The 26,852-nt window shown below is 40.3% G+C and overlaps 1 protein-coding gene across 2 annotated transcripts in view; it reads left to right on the forward strand.

Annotated features, from left to right (window-relative positions):
- The window catches only part of DPYS (dihydropyrimidinase), an 81,035-nt gene that overhangs the window by 12,186 nt on the left and 41,997 nt on the right, over window positions 1–26,852 (forward strand). For both annotated transcript variants that reach the window (XM_082601475.1, XM_082601476.1), the window contains exons 2-7: window positions 2,665–2,823; window positions 7,802–7,981; window positions 9,470–9,659; window positions 22,799–22,955; window positions 24,196–24,337; window positions 26,643–26,785. In XM_082601475.1, the coding sequence (XP_082457601.1) occupies window positions 2,665–2,823; window positions 7,802–7,981; window positions 9,470–9,659; window positions 22,799–22,955; window positions 24,196–24,337; window positions 26,643–26,785 (971 nt within the window). The remainder of the gene's footprint in view (window positions 1–2,664; window positions 2,824–7,801; window positions 7,982–9,469; window positions 9,660–22,798; window positions 22,956–24,195; window positions 24,338–26,642; window positions 26,786–26,852) is intronic.

The following is a 26,852-nucleotide window of genomic DNA, read 5'->3' on the forward strand; positions in this document are numbered from 1 at the left end:
TCAAGGTTCATCCAAGTTGTAGCAAGTGTATCAGAACCTCATTCCTTTTTATGGCCCAATAATACTCCATTGTATGAATATATCACATTTTGTTTATCCATTCATCAGTAGATGGGCATTTGGGTTGTTTCCACTTTTTGATTATTATGGATAATGCTGCTCTGAATATTTGTGTACAGGTTTTTGTGTGGACATGTTTTCATTTCTTTTGGGTATATACTTAGGAGTGGAATTGATGGGTCATTTGGTAACTCTATGAGGAACTGCCAAACTATTTTCCAAAGTGGTTGCATCATTTTATTTATATTTCTACCAGCACTGTATTTAGTTTCCCCACATCCTGCATGTGATAGACATTTAATATGGAAAGAAGTGTTCTTTAAGCTTGATTTTCTAGTTCAGTAGACACTAAAAAAGTACTTTCTTCCAACACTTAAATTAACAGCACTTTCTATTAGAAAAATGCCCTTCAGCCTCAAGGGATATCTGTGAGAAGACATTTTAGAAGGAAGAAGGTGAGAAGGTTAATCTGCATTCAAATAAAAATATAGAGCCTAAGGAATTTTTTCTGGTATTGTCATTATACCAATAGGGATTTCTTAAGAAATGCAAATATGTATTTTTTTGCCATGCATAAGGCAATTGTTATCTAAAGATAAAGTACAGGATCCTGTATAAATAGATTTTTGAGAGCAAAAAGAGTTGGAGTGGGACCAAGTGACTTAAGGAAAAATAAAAACCCATTGAAGTAAGCAAGAACGAGGAGATAGAATGGAGCTAATGTAGCAGCTGGGACCTTGGGAGCACTCAGCATGGCTGGGGGGCTGTGAGTGAGGGGTAAGGTGACAGGGGTGCAGACCTGGGAGGAAAGCTGGCGGCACTCCCTTCTTTGTTGTAACATGACCATGTTTCTGGTAGTGAGATGAGTCAATGTATGAAAAGTGGGGAAATGCCTGATTCTAAAGCAGTGGTGCAAAGGCTCATCACTCATTGTGGGCTGAAGCTTATGAAGCACTTAACCATGAGTCAAACACGGTATTAAGCACTTTATATACGTCACCCCAATTTAATCCTCCCAACAACCCTATGGTTCAGGTACAATTATTGTCCTCACTTTACAGGTTAGGAATCAAAGGCACACAGAGGTTAAGAAATTGCTGTCTGTACTCCCATGTTCATTGCAGGATTATTCACAATAGTCAAGATATAAGTAAATTAACGTGTCCATCTATGAATGAGTGGATAAAGGAAATATGGTGTATGTACACACTGGAATATTATCGAGAAAGAGGGACATCCTGCCATTTGTGACAAAGTGGATGGACCTTGAGGACATTGTGCTAAGTGAAATAAGTCAGACAGAGAAACACAAATATTATATGATCTCACTTATATGTGGAATCTAAAAAAGCAAAACTCAGAGAAACCAAGAGTAGAATGGTGGTTGCCAGGGGCTGGGGACGGGGCGCATGGGGGGAATGGGGAGCTGTTGATCAAAGGACACAGACTTGCAGTTATAAGATGAATACGTTCTGGGGATCAAATGTGCAGAATGTACAGAACAATACTGTACAAGGAAAGAAGGAAGGAACGATTTAAGGAAGGAAGGAGGGAGGGAAGGAAGCGGTTAAGGAATTGCTCCGAGTACCATACTGATAAGTGCTGAATCTGAGCTGTGCCCTGGAACCAATAAGCCTCTTTGGTCGGTGCCCTTAACCAGTGCACTCGTATATCCCTGCCTATGTTTTTTTTTTTTTCACCTCCATTTTCTGAACACAGCAGTTAAAAACACATTTAACCATCTTTTAATCTTAGTTTAAATAAAATCAAAGTCAGTAATTAGTCAAAGACGTGATTTAATAACGTAATAGTTTTTAATCCAGTTGTAATGTAACATAGTGTAATATGCCAGGGAAAATAGGAGCTTCGAGGCAGATCGTGCAAGGCCTTGTAGATCATGTTAAAAAGATTAAACGCTATTCCAGAGGCAGTGAGAAGCATTCAGTTTTAAGTCTTGGAGTCAAGGGGTCACATCTGTGCTTTGGAATTTCCCCCTAATTGCAAAAAGGGGTTTGCATTGGAGGAAGTAAGAGCAAAACTGGGGACATGAAGATCAAGCTGAGGGGTGACATTAGGACCAGAGCATTGGAGATGGATTAGAGGGGACAGTTGAGAATTAAGGAAAGATTAAGGAGTCACCAGTTGGTTGTGGGGAATGAAGGTGAGGTGGGAATCACGTGAGTCTCCCAGGAGTCTGTGTGCAACACAGTGTAGTTAGAGATACAATTCACCAAGATTGATTCTAATGAAGTGGATTGTACAATGATGTTTTCTTGAGAAGAAAAATGTTTGAATCTTCTCCATTTTTCCATTTTGGTTTTACTTTACAGCCTTCACTGTTTTCTTTGGTCAAAGCCATTTTCATTTCATCAGACGTGTCATTCTTTTTGCAGAAGCAATTCCAGCTCTTTTAATACTTCAAACTTTAATTTATGGAACATCTATTCATGTCTCTCTAGATCTTTTAAACAGGCAGCATCTTTGTGCAATTTCCTGGACCCATCAAGTTTGCCCAAGTGCTTGCAAATGCATGTTGTTCAAGGAGATAAATGACTCAACTAGAAAGCTGATGGCTAACCTGTTGAAACTCTTTTGTGATTCCAGGCTGCCCTGGCAGGAGGCACCACCATGATCATTGATTTTGCTATTCCTCACAAAGGCCACTCCCTCATCGAGGCCTTCGAGACCTGGCGAAGCTGGGCTGATCCCAAAGTCTGCTGTGACTACAGCCTTCATGTGGCGGTGACATGGTGGAGTGAGCAGGTGAACCACTGGGGGGTCCAGTTTCTTCCATTTAGTCCTTTAGTCCTTGCTCTTTGCAAAGACCAAGGAACAGGCAATGTCAAAACATAAGAAACTGGTGATGTTGGTTGCTTCCTGGAAGTCAGAATTGGAGGGAAGACTTTTCACTGCATACTCTTTTGTACTGTTTGAATTTTGAATCTTGTGAGGTATTATCAATTTAGAAAACTAAAAAAAATTTTAAAGCGTAGGAAAGTGGTAGGATAAATCCCTTATACTCATTCACAAAAGACTTTCCTAATATTTAATTCATGAATTGTAAATACTTTAAATGTAATTTTTAAAAGTACTGGACTTCTCAACTTAACAATACAGGACACTTTTAAGCAGTCTTTTCCCACAGATCAGAACTTTAGTTACAAATGTTTTTAATATCTGGGAAAAAATCAAGGAAGGGACGGACTGGGAATGTGTTCAAGGCCTTCTCCTCCCTGTGCACTAACCTGGCGCTCTGCTAACATCAACACCTGGTCAAAGCATTTCAAAGCAGAGCTTACACAACCTTCCGGATCTGCTAATTATTTAGGTCATGGCAGAAATGATCACATGATTCAGACAGAAAAGACAGTTTTGAGAGATGTTAAAATATGGTTTTTTTTTTCCCCGTGAAAACGTGTATGTGTACTTTGGAAGAAACTTTTACTTGTGGTTTAAATCAGTAACATGTTTTTCCACATTGAACTTAATTCAGAACTCGTTTTGCCAGAAAGGGCTCACGGGATGACTTTATTTGAAGTTACCATGTAACTTATGTCCCTCCTTCCTCCCAAAATTTGGACTTTAGACACCAAGTTAATATAAAACAAGGAATCAGTCTTTAACAGATAGTTCAGCAAACGTAATAGCAAGGTTTATAGTCCAGAGAAGAAGTTAATTTTTCCCCAGAAACGCCATTCTAACTGAGGCATCTGATCTCTTTCGTGCTTTTAGGGTCTCCCTCCCTCCCTCCCTCCTGTCCTTCCTCTCTGTCTCCCTTCCTTCTTTCCCTTCTCCCTTCCTCCTTTCCTCCCTCTCTCGTTTTATAAGATAGAGCAAAGGTGAAGATGTTTGCCCTTACCAGTGTTTCTCACACTTTAATATGCAAATGATTACCTGCTGAATATTGTTAAAACACAGATTATGTGTAGTGAGTGTATTAGTCTGCTAGGGCTGCTGAAACAAAGAACTACAAACTGGGTGGCCGAAACAACAGAAGTGTATTGTCTCACAGTTCCGGAGGCTAAAAGTCTGAGATCAAGGCGTTGGCAGTGTTGGTTCCTTCTGAGCGCTGTGAGGAAGAATCTCTTTCATGCCTCTCACCAGCTTCTGGCGGTTTCCTGACAATCTCTGGTATTCTCTGATTTGTAGGAGCATCACCCGAATTTCTGCCATCATCTTTACATGATGTTCTGTGTGTGTGTGTGTCTGTGTCTAAACTTCCCCTTTTAACAAGGACACCAGTCTTCTTGGATTATGGTCCACCCTGCTGACCTCATCTTCATTAATTGCATCTGCAATGCTCCTATTTCCAAATGTTGACCTGAAACAAATAGACTGTTGGGTATTTCTCCAGCAAAAATGGGTTTATTTGGGATCAGCAGAGAATTGCGGTTCAGGGTCTTCAAGCTTGGCGAGCCACGTGCAAGTCCCCGCGGGGCAAGGGAAGGAGCAGGCTTTCATCGAGGGGGAAAGGAAGCTGGGAGGGCTGTAGTAAACAATGAGTCCGTGACTTTTCATTGGCTAAGACCTTGCCAAGAAAGGAGTCTTTTTTTTTTTCCCCCCCTGTGGTGACATGCAGGTGTGAGAGCTCCCCCTTCTGGTCTCCCGACATACGCTTAATTGAGGTTTCTGTTTATTAATTTTTTACACAAGCGAGGTCACATTTGGTACTGGGGGTTAGGACTTCAACATATGAATCTGGGGGGGACACAGTCAACCCATTGCAGTAGGTCTGGGGCGGGGCCTGAGATTCTGCATTTCTAACAAGCTCCCAGGTGATGCTGATGGTGCGAGAACAATACAGTGTAGTGAGACTTACCTGTGGATGAGGATGTGGATGACAGGGATGTGTAACGAGGTCACCTTCAGAAAGGCTCTTCTACTCAGGGAGGAATAGGTATTTCATCTGAGCAATGCAGATCATAACTCCCTTTGGGAACCCCGTCGTGTGAATATTCCAACAATGTTTAAAGCATTTTTTTCCTGACTATAAAAATAATAGACTCATGGTAGAAAATATGAACTTATAAAGAAGCTTTAAGAAATGAGGCACACTATCCCAAGTCCTGCCCTTGCTGTTGTCACTTAATGGATCTTGGAACCCATTCCATCATTTCAGTGATGACCATTCTCAACATTTTGGTGTTTGCCGTTCCTTTTCATGCATTTATTCATCCAACAAAAAGCTATTGAGTGGCCACTATGGACCAGGCACTATTCTAGGATATAGCAATGGACAGACTATACAAAGGCCCTGCTCTTACGGGGTGGAAATTCTAGAGGAGGAGGCAGGCCATCAACAAGTAACTATATTATATGCCAGGTGATAAAGCGCCATGGAGGTAAGTAAGGGAAATTAGTAAAGTAATAAATAGTGATGGGAGTGAGTAACTTAACATGTGATATTGTCATTTTTAACACTTTGCTGATTCAGTAGGGAAAAATTGCGTTGTTTTATTTTGTACTTTAAAAAAAAATAAGTTTATTTGTTTATTTATTTATGGCTGCGTCGGGTCTTTGTTGCTGCACGCGGGCTTTCTCTACTTCTGGTGAGTGGGGGCTACTCTTCATTGCTCTGTGTGGGCTTCTCATTGCAGTGGCTTCTCCTGTTGTGGAGCACGGACTCTAGGCACGTGGGCTTCAGTAGTTGTGGCTCGCAGGCTCAGTAGCTGTGGCTCGTGGGCTCTAGAGCACAAGCTCAGCAGTTGTGGCACACGGGCTTAGTTGCTCCGTGGCATGTGGGATCTTCCCGGATCGAACCCATGTCCCCTGCATTGGCAGGCGGATTCCCAACCACTGTGCCACCAGGGAAGTCCCTATTTTATACTTTTTAGTCAGTAGGAAGGTTAATGTTTTTTCCATGTTTATTAGTCATTTGTATTTACTGTTTGAACTGTAACATTTTTTACCTAGAATGTTAGGGTTTTTCTTATCAAGTAGAAACAGCAATAACTTTTTAAATTTTTTATTAACTAAGAGCTATAATCCTATGCCTGTTTTATATTTTTATGTTTTGTCGTATATTTTTGTTTTATATTTTATGTTATATATATATATTTGTATGTGTGTGTGTGGTTTTTTTTTTAGCATGTAGAAATTCAAGCAATTTTATTTGATCATCCTCTGACTTTTCCTTTGAAGTTTTTAGTCTTTGTTGAGACTAGAATTGGACCTGCAAGGGCAATTACTAAGCTAGTTTTGATCTTAACTTGTCCCTTACCGTTGGTGTGATGTTAGGATTTATAATAAGAAATGCATGTCTGGTCTTCATCCCCATTTCTGGCACAGAGCTCCTAAAACCCTTGGAATTTCCTAAGTGATGAGAGCAACAAAGGTGCCTTTTATTATGTTAAAGAGGTGACTTTTAGACCCCACCTAAAGATGGGGGCTGATTGACCCAGGAGCCAACTGTATTATTAGAGGGTTGAAAATTTCAGTTCCACCCAGCTGACCTCCAGGGAGGGGAGAGGGGCTGGAGGCTGGATCAGTTGCCAATGGCCAATGCTTTAATCAATCATGCCTGTGTAATTGAGCCTCCACCACAACCTAAAAGGATAGGATTTGGAGAGCTTCCAGGATGGTGACCAAGTTGAGATTTGGGGAGAGTGGCGCTCTCAGAGAGGGCATTCAAGCCCCGTGCCCTTTCCCCATTCCTTGCCCTATGACATACCTCTTCCATCCAGATGTTCATCTATATCCTTTATTGTATCCTTTTATCATAAGCTGGTGATCCAGTAAGTAAAATGTTTCTCTGAGTTCTGTGAACCGCTTTAGCAAATTAATTGAACCCGAGGAGGGGGTTGTGGGAAGCTCTGACTTATAGCCAGTTGGTCAAAAGTGCAGGTGACAACCTGGACACCCCATAGCACTGAACCCTTAACTTGTGGAACCCAGTGCAGTCTACCTGGTGCAGGTAGATAGTGTGAAAATTGAGCTTTATTGTAGGATACCCCCCAGCTGGTGTCTGTTGAGCCGCTTGGTGAGGGTGGGGAACCTCCCCACCTCCACACATTGGAATCGGTGATCAGAACCTTTTAGTTGGCAACCCAGAAGGCTCCTGAGGCTTCTGACAGGTCCAGAGTCACTCAACTCCCAGGAGCTGCCAGTGGCTCAGTCTGCATCTTCCACTACCTGCATCTCTGAACTCATCCTGTAGGTTCCAGATTTGACCCCAAACCCTTACTTCACATTAGCTCTGATTCCTTCTAGAGACACAGTTGCTTCTGTTGCTGCCAGTGGCTTTGTTTTCATGTTCTAGAATAATTTCTTCTCATCAGGAGATAGATGCTGAGAATTTCATAAAGTATAACAATGAAGTATTTGGGGGAAGTGCTATTAACTACTTCATGATTTAAAAGTATCGTAGGGACTTCCCTGGTGGTCCAATGGCTAAGACTCTGCACTCCCAATGCAGGGGGCCTGGGTTCGATCCCTGGTCAGGGAACTAGATCCCACATGCCGCAACTAAAGATCCTGCCTGCCGCAACTAAGACCCAGCGCAGCCTAAATAAATAAATAATTTTAAAAAATAAAAAAATAAAAGTATCGTAGCAACAGCAGTTCATCAGATGAAATGAGGTCTAACCTAGGGGAAAGATCAAGACCTTAATTACATTTTTCTGGAGTTCAACTGATGTCCTTATTTTACTTCATTTTCTTCTGAATGCAAGATTTTGGAGAATGCTGATATTATCTTTAAATTAAAGAGTGACATTCTGTTGTGGTTTTTGGGCCCTTTTAGGTTAAAGAAGAAATGAAAATCCTTACCCAAGATAAAGGTGTGAACTCCTTCAAGGTGTTTATGGCCTATAAAGATCTGTACATGCTGAGAGATGTGGAGCTGTACAAGGTCTTCTCTCAGTGCAAGGAAATTGGAGCAGTTGCTCAGGTTCATGCAGAAAATGGAGACCTAATTGCAGAGGTAAGTAACTGCCTTCCAGAACTTCCACAGAAATGAAAATGGCCATAACTTAAGGTGAGGATGACTGGCCCCATGTAGGTTAATTCATTTAATGGATTGGAAGAAAGGAAATTCAGAAACTAATTTTATGTGGCTTGGAAACACTTGACTTGAATTACTTGGTGTCCGGCCCTGAGTTTTTTGCAGGTGGTATATGCATTGGAATGAGGAGTTCCCTTTTTCACATCAGTTATTAGATCTCAGACAAGGTTTATTCTAAAAACACAAATATTTTTCTTTGTGTCCCCAGCATTTTTTTTTTTTTTAAGTAGCTCAAGCTGCTGGTTCAAAATGCCAAAGTGTGGACATCAGTGAAATCTGATGACTAAAGTGGTGCATTAGGTAGCTGTTTAAAGCCCCATTCTTTTCAGAAACTGGGTATTAAAATCTGCTGTGGGGCTTCCCTGGTGGCGCAGTGGTTGAGAGTCTGTCTGCCAATGCAGGGGACATGGGTTCGTGCCCCGGTCCGGGAAGATCCCACATGCCGCAGGGTGGCTGGGGCCGTGAGCCGTGGCCGCTGGGCCTGCACGTCCGGAGCCTGTGCTCCACAACGGGAGAGGCCACAACATTGAGAGGCTCGCATACCGCAAAAAAAAAAAAAAAAAAAAAAAAAAAAATGTGCTGTGGAGGAATCTAGATGATATTTCTCATGTTAGTTCCATTATTAATGCCTGAAGGGTACACCATCTGCAAGATTTAAAGAGCTGTCTCTTACCCTTTATATTAGCTGATCTTTCTCTCTCCCTGGGCTCAGTTCCCATTAAAGTCAGTGAGATGGAGGCCCCGTGGCCAGGATCGGGGGGCGGCGGTAGGCAGGGGGGATGATAAGAGGAAAGCATGAGCTGTAAGCTCGAACACACCAGATTTAAACTGGACTCTTCCACGTCGTAGCTGTGTGACACCAGGCGAGTCATTTTGACACTCTGAGTCTTGACTTCCTGCCTTTTTTGTAAGGAAGGCATAACACTTTTAGAGAGAGGAAATATTGGTCTAATATCACTCCGTGGATCTGGGGAGAAGGCAATGAAGAGAATGAATCAGTAAAACGTACAACTAACTACATAATAGCATGAGTCGCTTCATCAAGGATATAATATGGGGGACTAGAATACTTTGTTTTATTATATTTTGTTCTGAGCCAACAAAAAGTCTTAAATATGGACACTACTTTTCAAAGACTGTGATTAGAACAGACCTCATATCTTTGTCACCTTTTCAATCAAAATAATTTGATTGTGAAATATGTATATGAAAAATTAACATATGCTTTGAGAGTAGTAGATTATTTTTACCCAAAACACACACTGTCTACGCACACATTCACACACACCTATACCTAATAGATCTAAAATAAAAGCCTGGCAGTGCATTCGTTTCACAACAAAATTATGGGAGTTGTCGTTAGTAAACCTTTCTCACCGGTGTGTATGTTCCTGCTGCCTTTTTTAGGGAGCAAAGAAGATGTTGGCTTTGGGGATAACGGGTCCTGAGGGCCATGAGCTGGGCCGCCCAGAAGCGGTGGAGGCAGAAGCCACGCTGAGAGCCATCACCATAGCCGGCGCCGTGAACTGCCCTCTGTGCGTCGTGCACGTGATGAGCAAGTCCGCAGCAAGGGTGATAGCAGATGCCAGGAGGGATGGTAAGTCCTGAACCATAGCCTTGCTTACAACTAGTACTGTTAGCTAAAGAGTAAGGTAAAATAACGCCAACCCCTGCTTTTGCTTATCAGAAAGTTGCCCATGAATTTCCACAACTTTTCTTTCTTTTTTATCTTGAATTTTTGAATTTTATTTTTTTATACAGCAGGTTCCTATTAGTTATCTGTTTTATACATATTGGTGTATATATGTCAATCCCAATCCCAACGTTTCTTCCTCGCTTTTTATTAGCATCCTTTCTGTGTTCTCGCAGTCTTACACGTCTGTCTGTTTCTGCCCTCTTCAGCCGCAAGCCCTGCCCCTCACACCACTAACTGCCAACTCTCCAGTGAACTTTACAGAAGCTTCCCTGGCTCTTAGGCACCTCCACTAGCCCTTCCAGTACCTGAATCAGGGTCAGGCAAGGCACACAGTAGGTGCTCCACAAATTTCTTTTGAATCGAATTGATTTGTCTCACAGCAACTTGATTGTTGGCGTGATTGAAGCAATTATCCAAATAGTGTTTTTATGACAGTTATTATAAGATTTTTAAAGCAAAGTTATGTTTACTCCAAATTGCTTAATTGCCTCACTTCTATAGTGTAATTTTATGTGTAAACAGTCATCTTAAAAGAAAAAGAAGGGCTTCCCTGGTGGCGCAGTGGTTGAGAGTCCACCTGCCGTTGCAGGGGACACGGGTTCGTGCCCCAGTCCGGGAGGATCCCACACGCCGCGGAGCGTCTGGGCCCGTGTGCCATGGCCGCTGAGCCTGCGCGTCCGGAGCCTGTGCTCCACAACGGGAGAGGCCACAACAGTGAGAGGCCTGCATACTGCAAAAAAAAAAAAAAAAAAAAAGAAAGAAAATCACCTATTTTTGATAAGAATTGAACATGGAAATAATTTTATTCATTGGCCAGTATTGGGAAAGGAAGAATGAAAAACAAATAAGGTGTGTTTTATTCAGTAGTTTAGACCCTCCTGGGATGTGGTAGTGGTTTCTATCTCTCACTTTTAGGAACCCGGATAATCAGAAATAGTTGTGTAAATCATCCTGGCTGTTTGTTTTTTTAAACTGAAACTGGCTGCATTTTTATAACATGGATCTTAAAAACTATGAAAATAGATTTGGCGTGTCTATAATTGACACTAAAAGAAATTTTTTCAAAATTGCTTCTTGTTGCTTGAGTTTCAATAAGGATTTTGTGCAAGCTAAATGCATTTTTAAATGTTATATATCAGTATCGTGTATTAAGAGTCACCTCAGTTTCACACAGGAGTTAATAAGGTCTTACTACCAGCCATTTCTGGTTGCTTTTTTCCTCCACATATAGTATAATTTCAGTATAAAAGTGCACACCCCTTCAAAAAGAATCTGTACTTCAATTTTAAGTTATAGCTTTAGGTATTGCCACCAGATGGCGCTGTTGCTAGCTCTATGAAACTGGTTTTCTCTATTTGCTTTGCAAGAGGTGTACCGTGTCCCATAGCCTGTCAGTCAGGTCCGTAATGTCAGAATATGGTTTAACAAACAGCAAAATCAGCAGAAATGGTCAATCTTAACCCACCAGCAATCTGTGATTTTGCCAGTTCTGTCAGGAAACATTTTCTCGATTTGAGTATTTATTTTGCATTGGGATAGAATTCCATTAGCAGCGGAGTAAGTCTAGGGAAGGTTTTAGAATGTAAATCGTAGGTAGAAAACTATTAAAATTAAATATGAATATTTTAATTTTATTTTAAATTATTTTTAAATATAATTTTATATTTTAAATATGGAAAAACATTTACCTGGCCCAAAAGTCAAAGTGATATATTAAAAGATATATTCTCAGAGATATCTTGCTTCCTTCCCTAACTTCTTCATCACATACCCCATAAGTAATTATTTTTATTAATTTATTTCTGGCCTATCCTGTAGTGTTTCTCTTTATGAAAAAGGAACATATGTATATTCTTATTTCTCTTTATTTCCTACTTGAAAGGTAAAATCCATAGTGTTCTGTATCTTGTTTTTTCCTACTTGAAAATATGTCCTAAAGGTCAGCTCATATCAGGTATAGAGAGCTTCCTCGTTCTTGTTTACAGGTGCAGAGGCTGCCACTGTGTTTGTTCAACTAGTCTCTAATTATGGATATTTGGGTCGTTTCCAATCTTTGGCTGTTACAAATAAAACCACAGTGATGTCCTATGCCTATGCTATTTCATATTTGTGAAATATGAAATTTTTCATAATTTCATAATTAGTCTCCTATTACTGCTGTAACAAATTACAGCAAACCTAGTGGCTTAAAGCAACACAAATTTATTATCTTATAGCTCTGGAGGTCGGAAGTCTGCAATCAGTCACACTGGGCTGAAACCAAGGTATTAGCAGGGCTGTGTTCCTTCCGGAGGCTCTAGGGGGTATGCCCTTCCTTGCCTTCTCTAGCTTCTAGAGACCACCTACATTCCTTGCTTGCTGTCTCCCTTCCCCCATTTTCACAGCCAGCAATGGTGGGTGGAGAACATTGCATTATCCTGATCTCTCTTCTACTTTAAGGGTCCTTGGATGACATTGAACCCACCTAATTAATTCAGGATAATCTCCCTATCTCAAGATCCTTAATTTACTCACATCGGTGAAGTCCCTTCTGCCAAGTAGGGTTAACATATTCACAGGTTATGGGGATTAGGACATGGACATCTTTGGGGCGCCATTATTCTGTCTCCCACAAAAGTGTAGCCTCAGGGTGGAGTCCTAGAAATGAGAACCTGGAACTGGTTAAAAGGGCAAGTGCATATCTACTTTTTGGACGTTGCTAAGTCCCTTTGCAAAGGGGTTGTAAACATGAAATACTTAAAACGTCAGCCCAAATGCTCTAGTTGAGTCAGATTTACCGTAATAACACTTGTGAAAATATTCTAATGCGCAATTGTCAGAGGCAGCAGAGGTCCAGAATAAATTAGCACGAGAGATTGTTCCATCGCTGGCATGTGACCTCTCACAGGTGGTCAAGCAGTGTCAATCCATTCACATGGTGACTGCATCAGCCAATCCAAGGGCAGATCCATGGGGAGTACAGAGTGATAAGAGCTTGTGGACACACTGAGCTTTTACAGAAGATTCCTCTACTCTGTATGCATTTATTATGTAACGTAATTTCTGAACATAAAAGAGCAAGATACATCGATTCATTGTTATCTTGTTTAAAGAAGAAAAAATTCAGCCTTATAGATTTGTAATATGAACATCTGTAAATACCTTTGCCAGCTCATTCCATCATCTAGGGCCTTGCCACTCAGAGTGTGGTCCCTGGAACACAGTGCTGACATCCCATGAGAGCTCGTTAGTGATGCAGCTCCTTAGACCCCATCCCAGATGCACTGAATCAGAATGTGCCTTTATAACTAGAACCCCAGGTGATTCCTATGCGTATTGAATTTGAGACTCACTGCCCCAGGAGGCACAAAAGATACCCAATTAGTAATTGTCTCTATTGTAGTTGCCTAGCAATACAATGCTCTTATTACCTTGGATTTTATTGTTGAATTGCCAACTATATACCCTAAAGATAGCGATCTGAGGTGCGGGTTAATGATTATAACAACTAACTTTGTTGAGTGCCTAATATGTGCTTGGCACATATTTTAATATATCTTTTATCTCATTTCAAGTTTTATTATATAGTATCTCATCACTGCATTGTAATACACAATATTTTTTCAAATTGTCATGACAGTGCTTCAAGCTAAATTTTATCACTGTTTTGTAACTGATGAAATTGAGGCTCGGGGAAGTTTGGTAAATTAAGCCCAAGATCACTTTACTAGTACGTGCTAAACCTGAAATTCAAGTCTATCCAACTCCAAAGCCCACATTTTTTATTACCCTCCACTCTGTTCCAGAAGAAATCAGTTTACAGAGTTGGGAAATGCAGATACCAAGTTTATATTTAATTGCTTTTGTTTATTGGCCTTACATTTTTAACAAATTTATTTAAAATATTGCCATCATTTTGTTATTTTTTTTTATCATTGTTAAAAGAAGAAATCATTCCAGAAATGGAAATGGTCAAGAACGTATTAAGTGAAGAGTAAACATCTTCTATCTCTCTCAGCTCAGTCCTTGGAACTAGCAGTTTTTAACCATGTCTATTTTTTTGGTGGTTTCCTTCAAATTTCTAAACCATAAATTTGTAAGTAGTGACTTATAAATCTTTGACAGTATCACTTGACTCTGAGTGATGAAAAAAGAACAGTCTAGCCTACATAAATCTTACCTCTCACCTGCTGAGTTTTGTTAGTAGTAAATGTTCACTTCTGGTAATATCACTTAAATTTATGTGTTTTGGCTATTTTTTGTGTGTGGTATCTCTTTATTCTCTACTAGGCTGAAAAGGAATTGAGAGGCCCAGAATCACCCTCTCTGCCCCCTCCTGACTTCTTTCAGCTGTATTATTGTCTTTACATGGACAGGAGTTACAGCATTTTCATTTGGCTCTAGGACTAGAATCAGATCTTCCAAGCTTTGTCTATAGGTTAGGTCTAAAATTTAGAACTGTTATAAAGTAAGACTGTGGAAATATTCTTCTTGGTAGAAACAATTCAGGAGAAGAGAACCTCAGAGGAATTTATATGACTAACTTGAGAGTGAAAGCTAATGTCATTTAACTCTTGGAGAGGCCATCGCCAAGTGTCAAGGTGAAGTGGGTTTCCTTTCCTACACTCCCCATAAGATTAACGGCATGCCTTATTTTAGTTTGCTACATATTTAGACCATTATTGTCCTGTCTTTTTTTTGTCTTGGAATTTTTCCAATTAGCTCTTTTTAATATAGGTTCAGAAAAGAAACATGTACACCTTCTTTACTATATCATGAAGATTTTCCAGCTTCTACCTCATACCTTCTATTGAATGGAATCAGCTTCTGTTGAAATGAATCCGCTCTTCTTGCAGAGATATTTTTTAGGAGAAGAATCTTTTGGCTTTCTGCTTTATTTTTATACTTTCCAAGCTGTAGAGATGCCATCCTTAGATTTCTTTTCACAAAATCCTGGTTGGATATACTGTTTCTGGTTCCCATCTCTCCCCTTTTCTTGAATTACTGTGAAGATTCTCATGTGATTTTTTAAAAAAAATATTTATTTAGTTAGTTATTTCGCTGCATCGGGCCTTAGTTGCTGTGGCACACGGGCTCCAGGGTGCTCGGGCTTAGTTGCCCCGCAGCATGTGGGATCTTAGTTCCCTGTGTCCCCTGCGTTGGAAGGCAGATTCTTAACCACTGGACCACCAGGGAAGTCCCTCTCATGTGAGTTTTAAAGGAAGAGTGTTAGAAGGTAAATTTTCTGATTCTTTGTCCTCAAGCTTGTTTGCAACTTGAACGGACATAGAATTCTAGGTTCAGAATTATTTCCTTGTGAATTATAAGGGTATCATTTGATTCTCTTCTGGCGTCTAGTGTTACTGATACATAGACAAATGCCAATAAAATTCATGTCCTTTTGTCACTTTTTTCACCATCTGGAAGATTTTTATATTTTCTCTTCATTTTAGACTTCCAGAAATTATATTAAGACTATGTTTAGCAGTAGGATTTTTAAAATTCACCTTCATGTTCAGATGTCTGTTTAATGTGAAGGCTGATCTTTGATTCTGAAAAATTTTCTTCTATTATTTCCTTCATATTAATTTTCTCTGTTCCTCTCTTGGAACTCTACTATAAGACCTCATGAACTAAGCCTCCATGTCCTTTAACTACTTTCACCTTTAAAAAAACCTGATTTTTGCTTTATATTTTAGGAAAAGATTTTGTTTACTTCTTCTTTCCTTCTAATAAACTTTCATTTTGGTAATCATATATTTATTTCCAAGAAAACACTTGTTCTCTGATAGCTCTTTTTTTTCCCTACAGTTACTTACTTTTTAATTTTTTTCCTTCAATGGATGAGATCTTTTTGACCTCATTAGAATACTAACAGAGATTTTTTTTTAAATTCTGTTTTCTGGATTATCTTTGTTTCTTGCTGAGTCAATTTTTCATTTTTTTTTTAAACATCTTGGCCCTTTTGTTGTTGTTGTTGCGGTACGCGGGCCTCTCACTGTTGTGGCCTCTCCCGTTGCGGAGCACAGGCTCCGGACGCGCAGGCTCAGCGGCCATGGCTCACGGGCCCAGCCGCTCCGCGGCATGTGGGATCCTCCCGGACCGGGGCACGAACCCGTGTCCCCTGCATCGGCAGGCGGACTCTCAACCACTGTACCACCAGGGGAGCCCTTGGCCCTTCTTTTTATGTTGTTTGTTTTTTTCTTTAAGTGTCTGGTGATCTTGGGCTGTCTGTATTCATGACTGGACAGTTCAGATGATTAAGTAGGGAGCTGGTGTGGATTCCCTCTGCTGGTGAGTAGGCCCCGCCCCCAAATGAGAGCACCAACGATGAGACTATGAACTTTGTGAATGTAAATGGGGTGAGGTTACTGGTGAGCTTCGGTTTTCATGTGAGCTTCACTCTGTAGCATCAGCACCACCTTAGAAAGCTTTGTTCCCCAGGCAGAGGGCGGGATGAGGGCTAACTGCCCCAACTCATCCCCTTCCCCACACCAGGAGTAATGTCTGTCATGACCCTTCTGCTCGTTTGAGTTCAAGCTGTAGCTGCCTCTACTTTCCTTAATAAGCATTGCCATCCCATCTGCTTTCTGTCTTCCTACAATCTATCATAACCTCTGGTCGGCCATGGTTCCTCTTTTATTCTCAGCACAGTTTTGGATTTTGTTCATCTGTTGTACATCTTCACCAGGGTTTGATATGAACTGGGAAGCAAGAGACAGGAATGCATGTTCAGTCCATCAGCTTTCTTTCAAAGCCTGTGGTTTCCCTACCATGATATTTCCTTTTAGCATTCAGCACCTGCAATAAAAAGTGAAAAGCAGGTTACAGGGAAAAGAAGAAAGCTTTCACATGCAAGCCATGGAAAGCTGAGTTGCCTTTGACCGTTTGCAAGGAATTTCAATTTCATGCTTATTTCAAGTCTCAGTTAATCTAACTTGAGTAACTAGGTTAGTTCCCATCTTTACTGTGAGAAGCCACTTTTGCAAAAATGAGGCAAGGGAATCAGCAGGCTGTCCCTAGAGTGTTATCCTTTTCTTCCAGAAGGAGAGTCCCCCCTCCCTTGCTCCATACCCCCAGTATAAAGTTGGACAAACCAGCTGAAATTTTATCTCATATAGAAGTTCCCACCTACCACTCTTAGACCTCTCTCACTCACTGTACTCTGGTCTTTGTCCAAATAGTATATGTGTCAGTATATGTCATTTGTTTCAGTGACAGAGGTACTTTTTACTTTGGTTTGAGTAGCTTTGGGTATCGATGTTCCTTTTCTGCCGTGTATTGACATATGGAATTATGTTCACCTCTCCTTCCCACCTCCCAGTAAAACTTGCATGCACATGGATTCATTGTTTTTCTGGTGCTTTGCTTAGAATGGTGGCGATTTCGCCCAGCAACTTACTTGATGCTCTCTTTGGTGTGTATCTGTTATAATAAATTTGTTTACCGATTAATGACTGAAATTTTCAATACTTTTTTTTAGTTCCCCGTTTAACTTGTTTTAATTTACCTTAATAAAGCTAATTCTATTTTATATCCATATTCGTGTCTTTAGGGTATAAATATGACTCTCACTTGAACTTATTAATAAAATGTTTTCTTTATGCTTTTCATAAAAAACCAAGTTATTGGACACCTGGTATATGCTTGGCACTGTGCTTTTGGCATTGGATTTGCAAAAATGATTAAGATAACTTTGGTTCTCAGATAGCTTACAGTGAACTGGGCTACATGATGGTTGGGGGTTTTTTGTTTGCTTTGCTTTGGTTTTGGTTTTCCATGTTGTAGAAAGCTTTATTTTCCAGGCTTATTGCTGTAAAATGTAAACTTCTCTTACAGGGAGGTTTAGATGTCCTATTTTCCATTTTATTTAAACTCTGCCCCCACCCCCACCCCCAGCGTGTTTCTGTTGTATTTGGGGACTAACAGGGAGAAAGGGCCACACAGAGGCCACTCTCTGCCCATGTGGTCACACTACCCTCTGCTTGTTGGTGCTGAATAGAGTAAACCAAATCTCACACAAGTACGATGAGCTGATGCTTGGTAACCAGTGCTTTTCCTAAGAAAGGGTTGATGTGTGCCGAGTTAAGGTGGATTTGAATCTCAGGCTTCCTTTTTTCTTTCTTGTGCGTGAACATCCAAACATCCCTTGTCCTTTAAATTTAGAACGAGATGATTTACCTTATGTCCAACTGCAAAGCAGTTCAAGACTGCCCATTTTAAAAGATTTAAAAAAAAAACGAGAATTGTGTAACCATAAGGAAACTAACATTTGTAGAATGTATTTGTTTGCTGCTCTAACAAAGTACCACAGACTGAGTGGCTTAAAACAACAGAAATTAATTTTCTCACAGTCCTGGAGGCTAGAAGTTCAAGACCTAAGTGTTGGCAACATTGGTTTTCCTGTGGGCACTGACGGAAGGATGTGTGCACTCCAGACCTCTCTCCTTGGCTTGGAAGGGCTGTCTCCTCCCTGTGTCTTCACATTGTCTTCCCTCTGTGTGTGTGTGTCCAGATTTCCTCTCCTTATAAGGACACCAGCCATATTGAATGAGGGCTCACTTCTAATGACCTTATTTTAACCTAATTACCTCTTTTAAGGACCCCAGTCATATTGAATGAGGGCTCACTTCTAATGACCTCATTTTAACCTAATTACCTCTTTAAAGTGCCCTATCTCCAAATACAGTCACATTCTGAGATACTGGGGGTTAGGACTTTAACATGTGAATTTTGACAAGGGACACAATTCAGCTCATAACATGAAGTGACTCCAGGATCCCAGGAAGATGCTAGATATTTTCATATATGTTAAGTTGTTTAATCCTCACAAAATTGCCACCCTAGAGGAACATTACGATCCCATTTCATAGATGGGGAAAACTGAGACCAAGAGCAATGACTCATCATGCACAAGGTCACCAACTAAAAGCAAAATCAGGATTTGAACCTAAATCTGTGTGATCTACTTTATTATGCTGCTTCTACATATTTTCCTTCTCAATTATTTTCTTTCTTTGTAAGTGTAATATTTTGAATCCAAACAAAGCCCAGGAAGGTTCTACCTTATCCTTCTAGCTGGGAGAAATTATTTTTATAAAAGCGTTTGGCCTTCTATTTGGCAGCCAGTGCCTCCACTCCTGGGCACCTATGCCAGCTTCTCTGCATCTTTCAACCTTTTCTAAAAGATCCCATGACTTGATTAAATGCTGCTCCCAAATTCAGACAAGATGTTAACATCTGCTCTATCACTTTCATCTAATAAACAATGGGCTGTCTGGTCAGGGATGGGGGGTAGTTTTGGTTGGTTTGACATGTTTCACTATTTGGAAATCGTAACAGTCTCTCAGAGAGCAGAACTCCTTTAACTGGGAGATTGCATCATAAGTGAAGATTCTTTTTTGGTTTTGAGCTAAAGGATGGAGAAAGAAGGAGAGAACACGTATGGGGAGACAGGATACAACATAATGTGAAACTTGCTGAGACAGTGGGAGGATATTAATGCTGGATATGTACTATCTGCCAAGAGTTGCTGAAATCATCTGGTCTTGAATGTAATCAGGAGAGTATCAGACTAGGACAGATCTAGGACTTTTCATTACTAACCTGTTAAATGTAGTAAAACCAAACCAGTAAGTGAAATTGGAAAATTGCTTAACTGCGTCCACAGATCTTATGGTTGACTTTTAAAAATACATGCTCTTTACCAAGAAATGAAAAATGATACTTTTCCTACTGCATGTGTATGGTATGTTATCAGTATACTAGGATTCTAATTCTGATGTACCACTCACCACCCCTGTGTCATAGACAAATTAGTCTTATTGAGTGTCAGTTTCTTTGTCTGTCAAACCAGTGTTTGGGTTGCCATGAAGGTCAAGTAAGATATATGATCTTCAAGCTGTATTTGCAAACTCTAGAGTGCTATACATACATTAGATATGTTTATTACTACTTTATTCCTGGCCCAAATCTAACAGAACCCACCATTATGCTGAATTAATCTAGTTTGATTCTTCAATATATGTATTATCCAGGCCCCTTGTTTTCTTTTTACAGCTTGCATTGCTGTTTAGTCCTGTGAAAAATGTCTTAGAACCATTGTGAAATACAGGGAAGAATAGTTAGGAATTTTTACTTTTTAATTTTTTCATTTTTTTAAGTACTTACAGATAATTAATGGGGAGACAGTTGAAAATAAGCCTGTTAATGAAGAGCTTGTTGTATATACCAAAGAAGTGGCACGTCATATTGTAAAGGTGCTAAGCCCTTCCAAGGAAATTACCTGTCATCTGGTTTCAAAACAGTCCTGGCAGACTCCTGGTAGATGCTGACACTTCTAATTTTTCCTGAGAGCTATTAAAATTGTAGAAATTTTGGAACTGTATCCCCATACCACCTTGATGGGCCAAATGCAATCAGAAGAAACAAAACGTGTGATAAGACTCTTTCCTCTGTAATGAAATACCAGGAAAAATCCTGAGTTGGCAACTTGTAAAATGATTGCAGATCAAGAATCTGAGTTTTTCATTGTCCAAGCATCCGTAAGAAGTTCTCTTGGAATGGGAAGGTCTCTTTGTACCTGCAAATAAAATACCACACCCATCCTGTTATCTCTCCAGTAAATAGTGCATTACCTCTTAGTTCATGTTAAAAGTGATTGCTTCTTCTTTTTTTTTTTTTTTTTTTTTTTTTGGTACGCGGGCCTCTCACCGCCGTGGCCTCTTCCGTTGTGGAGCACAGGCTCCGGACGCACAGGCTCAGCGGCCATGGCTCACGGGTCCAGGCACTCCGCGGCATGTGGGATCCTCCCGGACCGGGGCACGAACCCGTGTCCCCTGCATCGGCAGGCGGACTCTCAACCACTGCACCACCAGGGAAGCCCATGATTGCTTCTTGTTTGGTACACCAGAAGGAGATACTAATGGCATTTCCTATTTTCTGGGAATAGGACAGTAAGAAACGGGGTGGGATTCATCTAGTGTGTGTATATCGTGAAAGTGAAGGATATTAGCTGTGGCTAAGTTCTTGGAGGATAGCTTTTATTACCAATAGTTTGATGCTAAGTTACATAAGAGGCAAAGTTGGTTAGGCTTCAAGCAGCCTTGCTTTCAGGGATTTTCAAACCCCTAGGCTCACTGGAGGAAGATGGCTCATTTGGGGGAGAAATGATCTGTGAGGTAATAGGGTGCCACGTTCCAATTCAATATGACTCAGGCAGCTGGTGGCCATCCACTGTCAGGACTGAGGAAATCAGTGCATTTCAGTTGTATATCAGGATTTTAACTAAAGTCTGTGGCATCTGGTTAACCAGAGTGAAGTAATTGAGATGCCAGCTTCTTTCTGTGCACTCTCCTTCATGACTGCTTGGATATGAGCAGGTTGATGCCAGAGAATCTATTATGCTGACAAATGCTAATCAGAGATAGGCTCCTGATTTTAAATTCAAATTCACTACAAGCTATTAACTTTTCTAACACTGTGTGCTTTTGATGGCCTCATTTGCATGATTTTATAAATATGCATTTCTGGCTACAATTTTATTATCTGAGTGTTATTTTATTTAACATAAGTTTTTAGAGGAGGTTTATACCTTAAGGGTGTGCAAAGATGATCAATCTACTTGCAACAGAGATATAGTGTGGTTGGACTCCATATGACCATATGGTCATTGACATCAGGATAGTATAGTGTAGAGGTTAGGACCACTCAAGTCAAAATGCCTGGATTCAGACCCTACCTTCTCCACCCCGTCTATGCTGAGTGCATGTAATTTAACTGTACAAAAGTTACTTAATCCTATAAGCCTTAACCTCATCTTTTTTAAAAGTTTCATCTTTTATTTATTTATTTTATTGAAATATAGTTGATTTATAATGCTGTGTTAGTTTCAGGTGTACCGCAAAGTGTTTCAGTTATACATATATATACATATATATACTTTTTCAGATTATTTTCCCTTATAGATTATTACAAAATATTAAATAGAGTTCCCTGTGCTCTACAGTAGGTCCTCGTTGTTTATCTGTTTTACATATAGTCGTGTGTATCTGTTAATCCCAAACTCCTAATTTATCCCTCCCTCCCTTCCCCTTTGGTAACCATTAAGTTTGTTTTCTATGTCTGTGGGTTTATTTCTGTTTTGTAAAAAAGTTCATTTGTATCATTGTTTTTTAGATTCCACATATAAGTGATATCATATGATATTTCTCTTTCTCTGTCTGGCTTACTTCACTTAGTATATGATAATCTCTAGGTCCATCCATGTTGCTGCAAATGGCATTATTCCATTCTTTTTTATGGCTGAGTAATATTCCACTGTATATATGTACCACATCCTCTTTATCCATTCACCTGTTGATGGACACTTAGGTTGCTTCCATGTCTTCCATTTAGGTTGCTATTGTAAATAGTGCTGCAGTGAACATCAGGGTGCATGTATCTTTTTGAATTATAGTTTTCTCTAGATATATGCCCAGGACTCATACTTCAATGGAGATAATAATAGCTTTTCCCAGATAGGGTTTTTGAGAAGATTCCATTAGAATGGCACATATATCAGCCAGCTTTTGCTAGGTTATGCTCCAGTAACAAATTAACTGAAAATATCAATGGCTTACAATGGCAGAGATTTATTTCTTATTCGTACTCATATCCATCATCGGTCGGCTCTGCCTCTGCTCTGTAGTCTCTTCATTCTGAGACACACCTGAAGAAGCAGCTTCTACTGGTCTCATGACAGAGGGAGAACTCATTGTGGCTTTAACAGGTTCTGCTTGGAAGCAGCACACATTACTTCTATTCATATATAATTGGCCAAAGGAAGCCATGAGGCCAAGCCTAATATCAGCGAGTGGGTACAATCGTCTACCACAACATGCAATGCACACTGACTGGAGCATAGTAAAGGCTCGGTAAACAGTAGATTTTACTTTTCAGTCCTGATCAGAGAGGTAAACTGTAGTTTAGGTAGGACAGAGAAGACTAATATTTATGTGTTTGTCAAATGCCTCTCTTAAGAGCAAATCGAGGTGCTGAACGCTTCCCTTTGAACTTTCCAGGGAAAGTGGTCTATGGAGAACCCATCGCAGCAGGTCTCGGCACAGATGGCACTCACTACTGGAATAGAGAATGGCTCCATGCAGCCCATCATGTTATGGGGCCACCCCTACGACCGGACCCTTCAACGCCTGACTTCCTCATGAATCTGTTGGCTAAGTAATAGTTTAGTAGATGATTGTAAGGTGTTTTGCCAAAAGAAGATGTTTCGCTGGTCCCAAAACTTGAGTGTTTTGAGTGTAGGAGATCTTGTCCTACCATCTGGACCTTCCATTGACTTCCCAGTCTTCTGTTCTACTTGACCTCACAGGCCCTGGGGAATCCTTCATCTGGAGACCCCAAAGCATTGGCTTAATTGTGTTATGATGTGGTGTAAAATCTCTCCTGGCCACAGAGAAATCGGATCATTTTTACTGACATTTTCCTCTGCTCTGATTTTTTCGTTGTCTTTTCTATCTCTTGCTGCCTAGGACCAGGTCTCTTCAATATGCCCTATTTTTATCATACAGAATAGTCTTGAATATGTTTTTATGCTGATATAACCCAGGAACCAGATGTGCTTGTTGTATAGATACAAGAGATGATGATCTAGGTCAGAGCCCCTGGAGAGGTGAAAGGCAAAATCCTACCCTCTGATTAGGTTATCCCCATGAAAGGCCATCCAAACTATTTTCAGATGCTGTTTTGGGAGACATTTTGAACACTTTTTCTTGAGAAATACACCATTCGTGGACATTCCCCATTCACGGATACTCAGATCCAAGTTAACAAAGAGCTTTTCACCACAGACTGTCCAAGAATTCACTTGCCGTTTCCTTTCAGGCTCCTACCTCCTTCAGCCTTCTACATCCCCGAGGTGACTCACAGGTCAAAGCACAATTCCTGTTGCTCATGACCTCAACATCCTCAGCCAGTGTCCCACCTCTGCTCGTCACAACATTGCCATGTGGCCAGGGGCTGCCTCTGTCCATGTGGATCACCCTGGTTCACCTTTGTGTGGTTCTGTACTCACAAGAAATTTTCACTTATGTTATTGCCAGTGACCCTGAATAATTGTCATCAAGTATATATAATTACCAATTTCTAGATGAGAAACTGAGCATTGGACAAACTCATAGTCATATAACCAGTAGGGGATGGAGCCTAGAACCCACTTTTTCTGACCCAAGCACGATCCTTCATCATGCTTCATGTAAGAGTATTATTCTCCAAAAGTGTTTCCTGGAATAGAGACAGGCATGGGTGAAATACGTGCTTGAAAAAGCTGCTCATTCTCCATTGCAGTTTTCTGACTATCAGTTGAGAATGGGGTCCAGAGACCAGGGAAGGTTATGGTAGCTTCCTCCTGACATATTCTGTCTACTCACCCCTATTGCTCTTGTGTGTTTCTCTTTTACAGTGGTGATCTAACCATAACAGGGTCTGACCACTGCACTTTCAACACCTGCCAGAAAGCTCTTGGGAAGGATGATTTTACTAAGATTCCCAATGGAGTGAATGGCGTTGAGGACCGGATGTCAGTAATATGGGAAAAAGGCGTGGTGAGTTTCACAGGATTCAGTCTGCTTTGCCTGATTTTTCAGCCAGAATCTGGCCCATTTTAGGACCAGAGTGGCAAAAGCCTTCATAGAGAAGTTTTTTGATTGTTTTCACTAGAGTGGAAACTGGGAATACAACCGTATCACCACCACCATGCTATCCCCCAAGATAATAATGAAAAACAATTTTCTTCTCTGCATGGTTTAGAGGATGCTTTGCACCGTGATGCAGACATTAGGGGATACATTTAGATTGGGTACCTAGAGGATTATTCTTGAAATCTTTGAAATGTAATAGCACTTCTACTTGATTTCCATGTTTTTGAATCCTAGTTCCTCATGTGTCACTGATATAAATACTTGCAATGATTGAAAGGACGTGAAGAATTTTTATTACGTTCATACCTCCTTTTCATATAAAAATGTAGATATCCCTTTTAAAGAACTTTTGGATATTATGTTTTAAAAACTGCTGTATGAGGTTACATAAATAATAATCCAAAATATAGAAAGAGATTTTTTTTTTAATTTCATGATTTAAAAATTTCTACCTGAGGACAAAGAAGAATCAAATGGCTAAATGTTCATATGTTAGCCTATCCAGCCAGCTGACAAGTGTAGTTGTAAAGATCGGCAGTGGAGACTTGCCTGGTAAGACCTGAGGTCCCCATTTTCATGCCATTCTCACCCGTCTCTCAGAACCCCTTCCTTCAATGGCACATTAATCACATCTCACACCTCAGAATCCCTTACACATACCCCTCACTTCTAGCTCTAATATTTTACCAGGTTTTGTCAATTTTATTTCCAAAATGCCTCCTTATTTCCACCATCATGTCCACCATTCTACTTTGAGGCCCATGTCTTGTTTAGACTATTGCAGTAGTCTCACAGCTGGTGCCCCTGCCTCCACTCTCTGGCTTGCTACAATCTATCCCATACTCTAAGACCAGAGTTACCTTTCAAATGCCAGGGTCTGTTCATGCTACCTTCATCTCTAAAATCCTTTAATTTTCAGCATTATTTATTGGATGATATTTGAACAGTTAATTTACATGCAAGGATCTTCAAAACATCTCTACAGCCCTATCTTCTACCAATTGTCCTCTCCACCCCCTGCTACCTCTACCCTAATTCTAAGCATCCCAGATGACTTTTCTTCTCTTTCTCTTTGCTTAGACTTTCTTGATAACAGTCCAACCTTTCACTTTGAACTTGCATGAATTAAAATGAGTACCTTCATTACAGCAGATTTTCATAATATATAAAGTATATAAATGGCTTTAAAGTGATCGGATACTTCTTCATAATATACAGGAGCCTATGTTATTCTCTGAAATATTCAGATGGTTTATTTAGGGCAAAATTACTTTCAGGACATGGTTCTTAATGTTTTTATGAGATGGGGACCCTTTAATAATTAAATAAACCTTAAGGAAGCTCTTGCCATGTAAATGTACACAGGGATAAATTCTCAACATTTAAAAACAAATCATTTTAGAGGGCTCACATCCCACTGGAGTTTGTCCATATTAAAATCTCTTATAGCAGACTGTCCATGACTGTTGGTTCATGTAAATTTCAGTAGCACAAAATTGAACCTCTTAGTTGATTTCTAAAAGCATAGTCACCGTGCTTCCCTGGTGGCGCAGTGGTTGAGAGTCCGCCTGCCGATGCAGGGGACATGGGTTCGTGCCCCGGTCCGGGAAGATCCCACATGCCGCGGAGCAGCTGGGCCCGTGAGCCATGGCCGCTGAGCCTGCGCGTCCAGAGCCTGTGCTCCACAACAGGAGAGGCCGCAACAGTGAGAGGCCCGCGTACCGTGAAAAAAAAAAAAAAGCGTAGTCACCTGAATTATAGGTCTATCTTATTTTAACTCTATAATATTCCATATAATGTCTACATGATCATCTCATAAACCTTAGGCCCAGACTATAAATGTAGTCGGTGGTGGTAGGAAACTCTAAACAAGAATTGGAAACATTGTTACCAATATTTAGCTCTTGTCTGTGTGATTTTGGAAAGAATGGGAAAAATTAATGGGGCTGTTTTGTTAAGATGATAGGCTTTTGAAAAATTATCTTCAGGCTTCCATATATAACCCCATTCATCCCCATCATTATCATTATGATTGTTTAAGATTTATCAGTATTCACAGGTGTGTTTGGCTTCACGATATAAGAAATTAGGTGCAATTTTATTTGGTTCTAAGAGATAAAATTCTTGTACTTTGATTGACGGGAGATTTTTAGTGTTTTATCATTTATCAGAAAAAGAAATGTATTTTCTTCCTTGAATTGTTTTACAGCACAATGGCAAAATGGATGAAAACTGGTTTGTGGCAGTTACCAGCACAAATGCAGCTAAACTCTTCAATCTGTATCCAAGAAAAGGAAGAATAGCTGTGGGCTCAGATGCTGACATAGTGATTTGGGACCCAAAAGCCACAAGGTAAGTCTAAGTTTTGTATTGGCTTCTCCATGGAGAAAAAGCACTAACTTGCAAAGAAATTTTCATT

Source organism: Mesoplodon mirus (assembly GCF_964341445.2).
Source record: "Mesoplodon mirus genome assembly, chromosome: 16".
Classification (NCBI taxonomy): Eukaryota; Metazoa; Chordata; class Mammalia; order Artiodactyla; family Ziphiidae; genus Mesoplodon; species Mesoplodon mirus.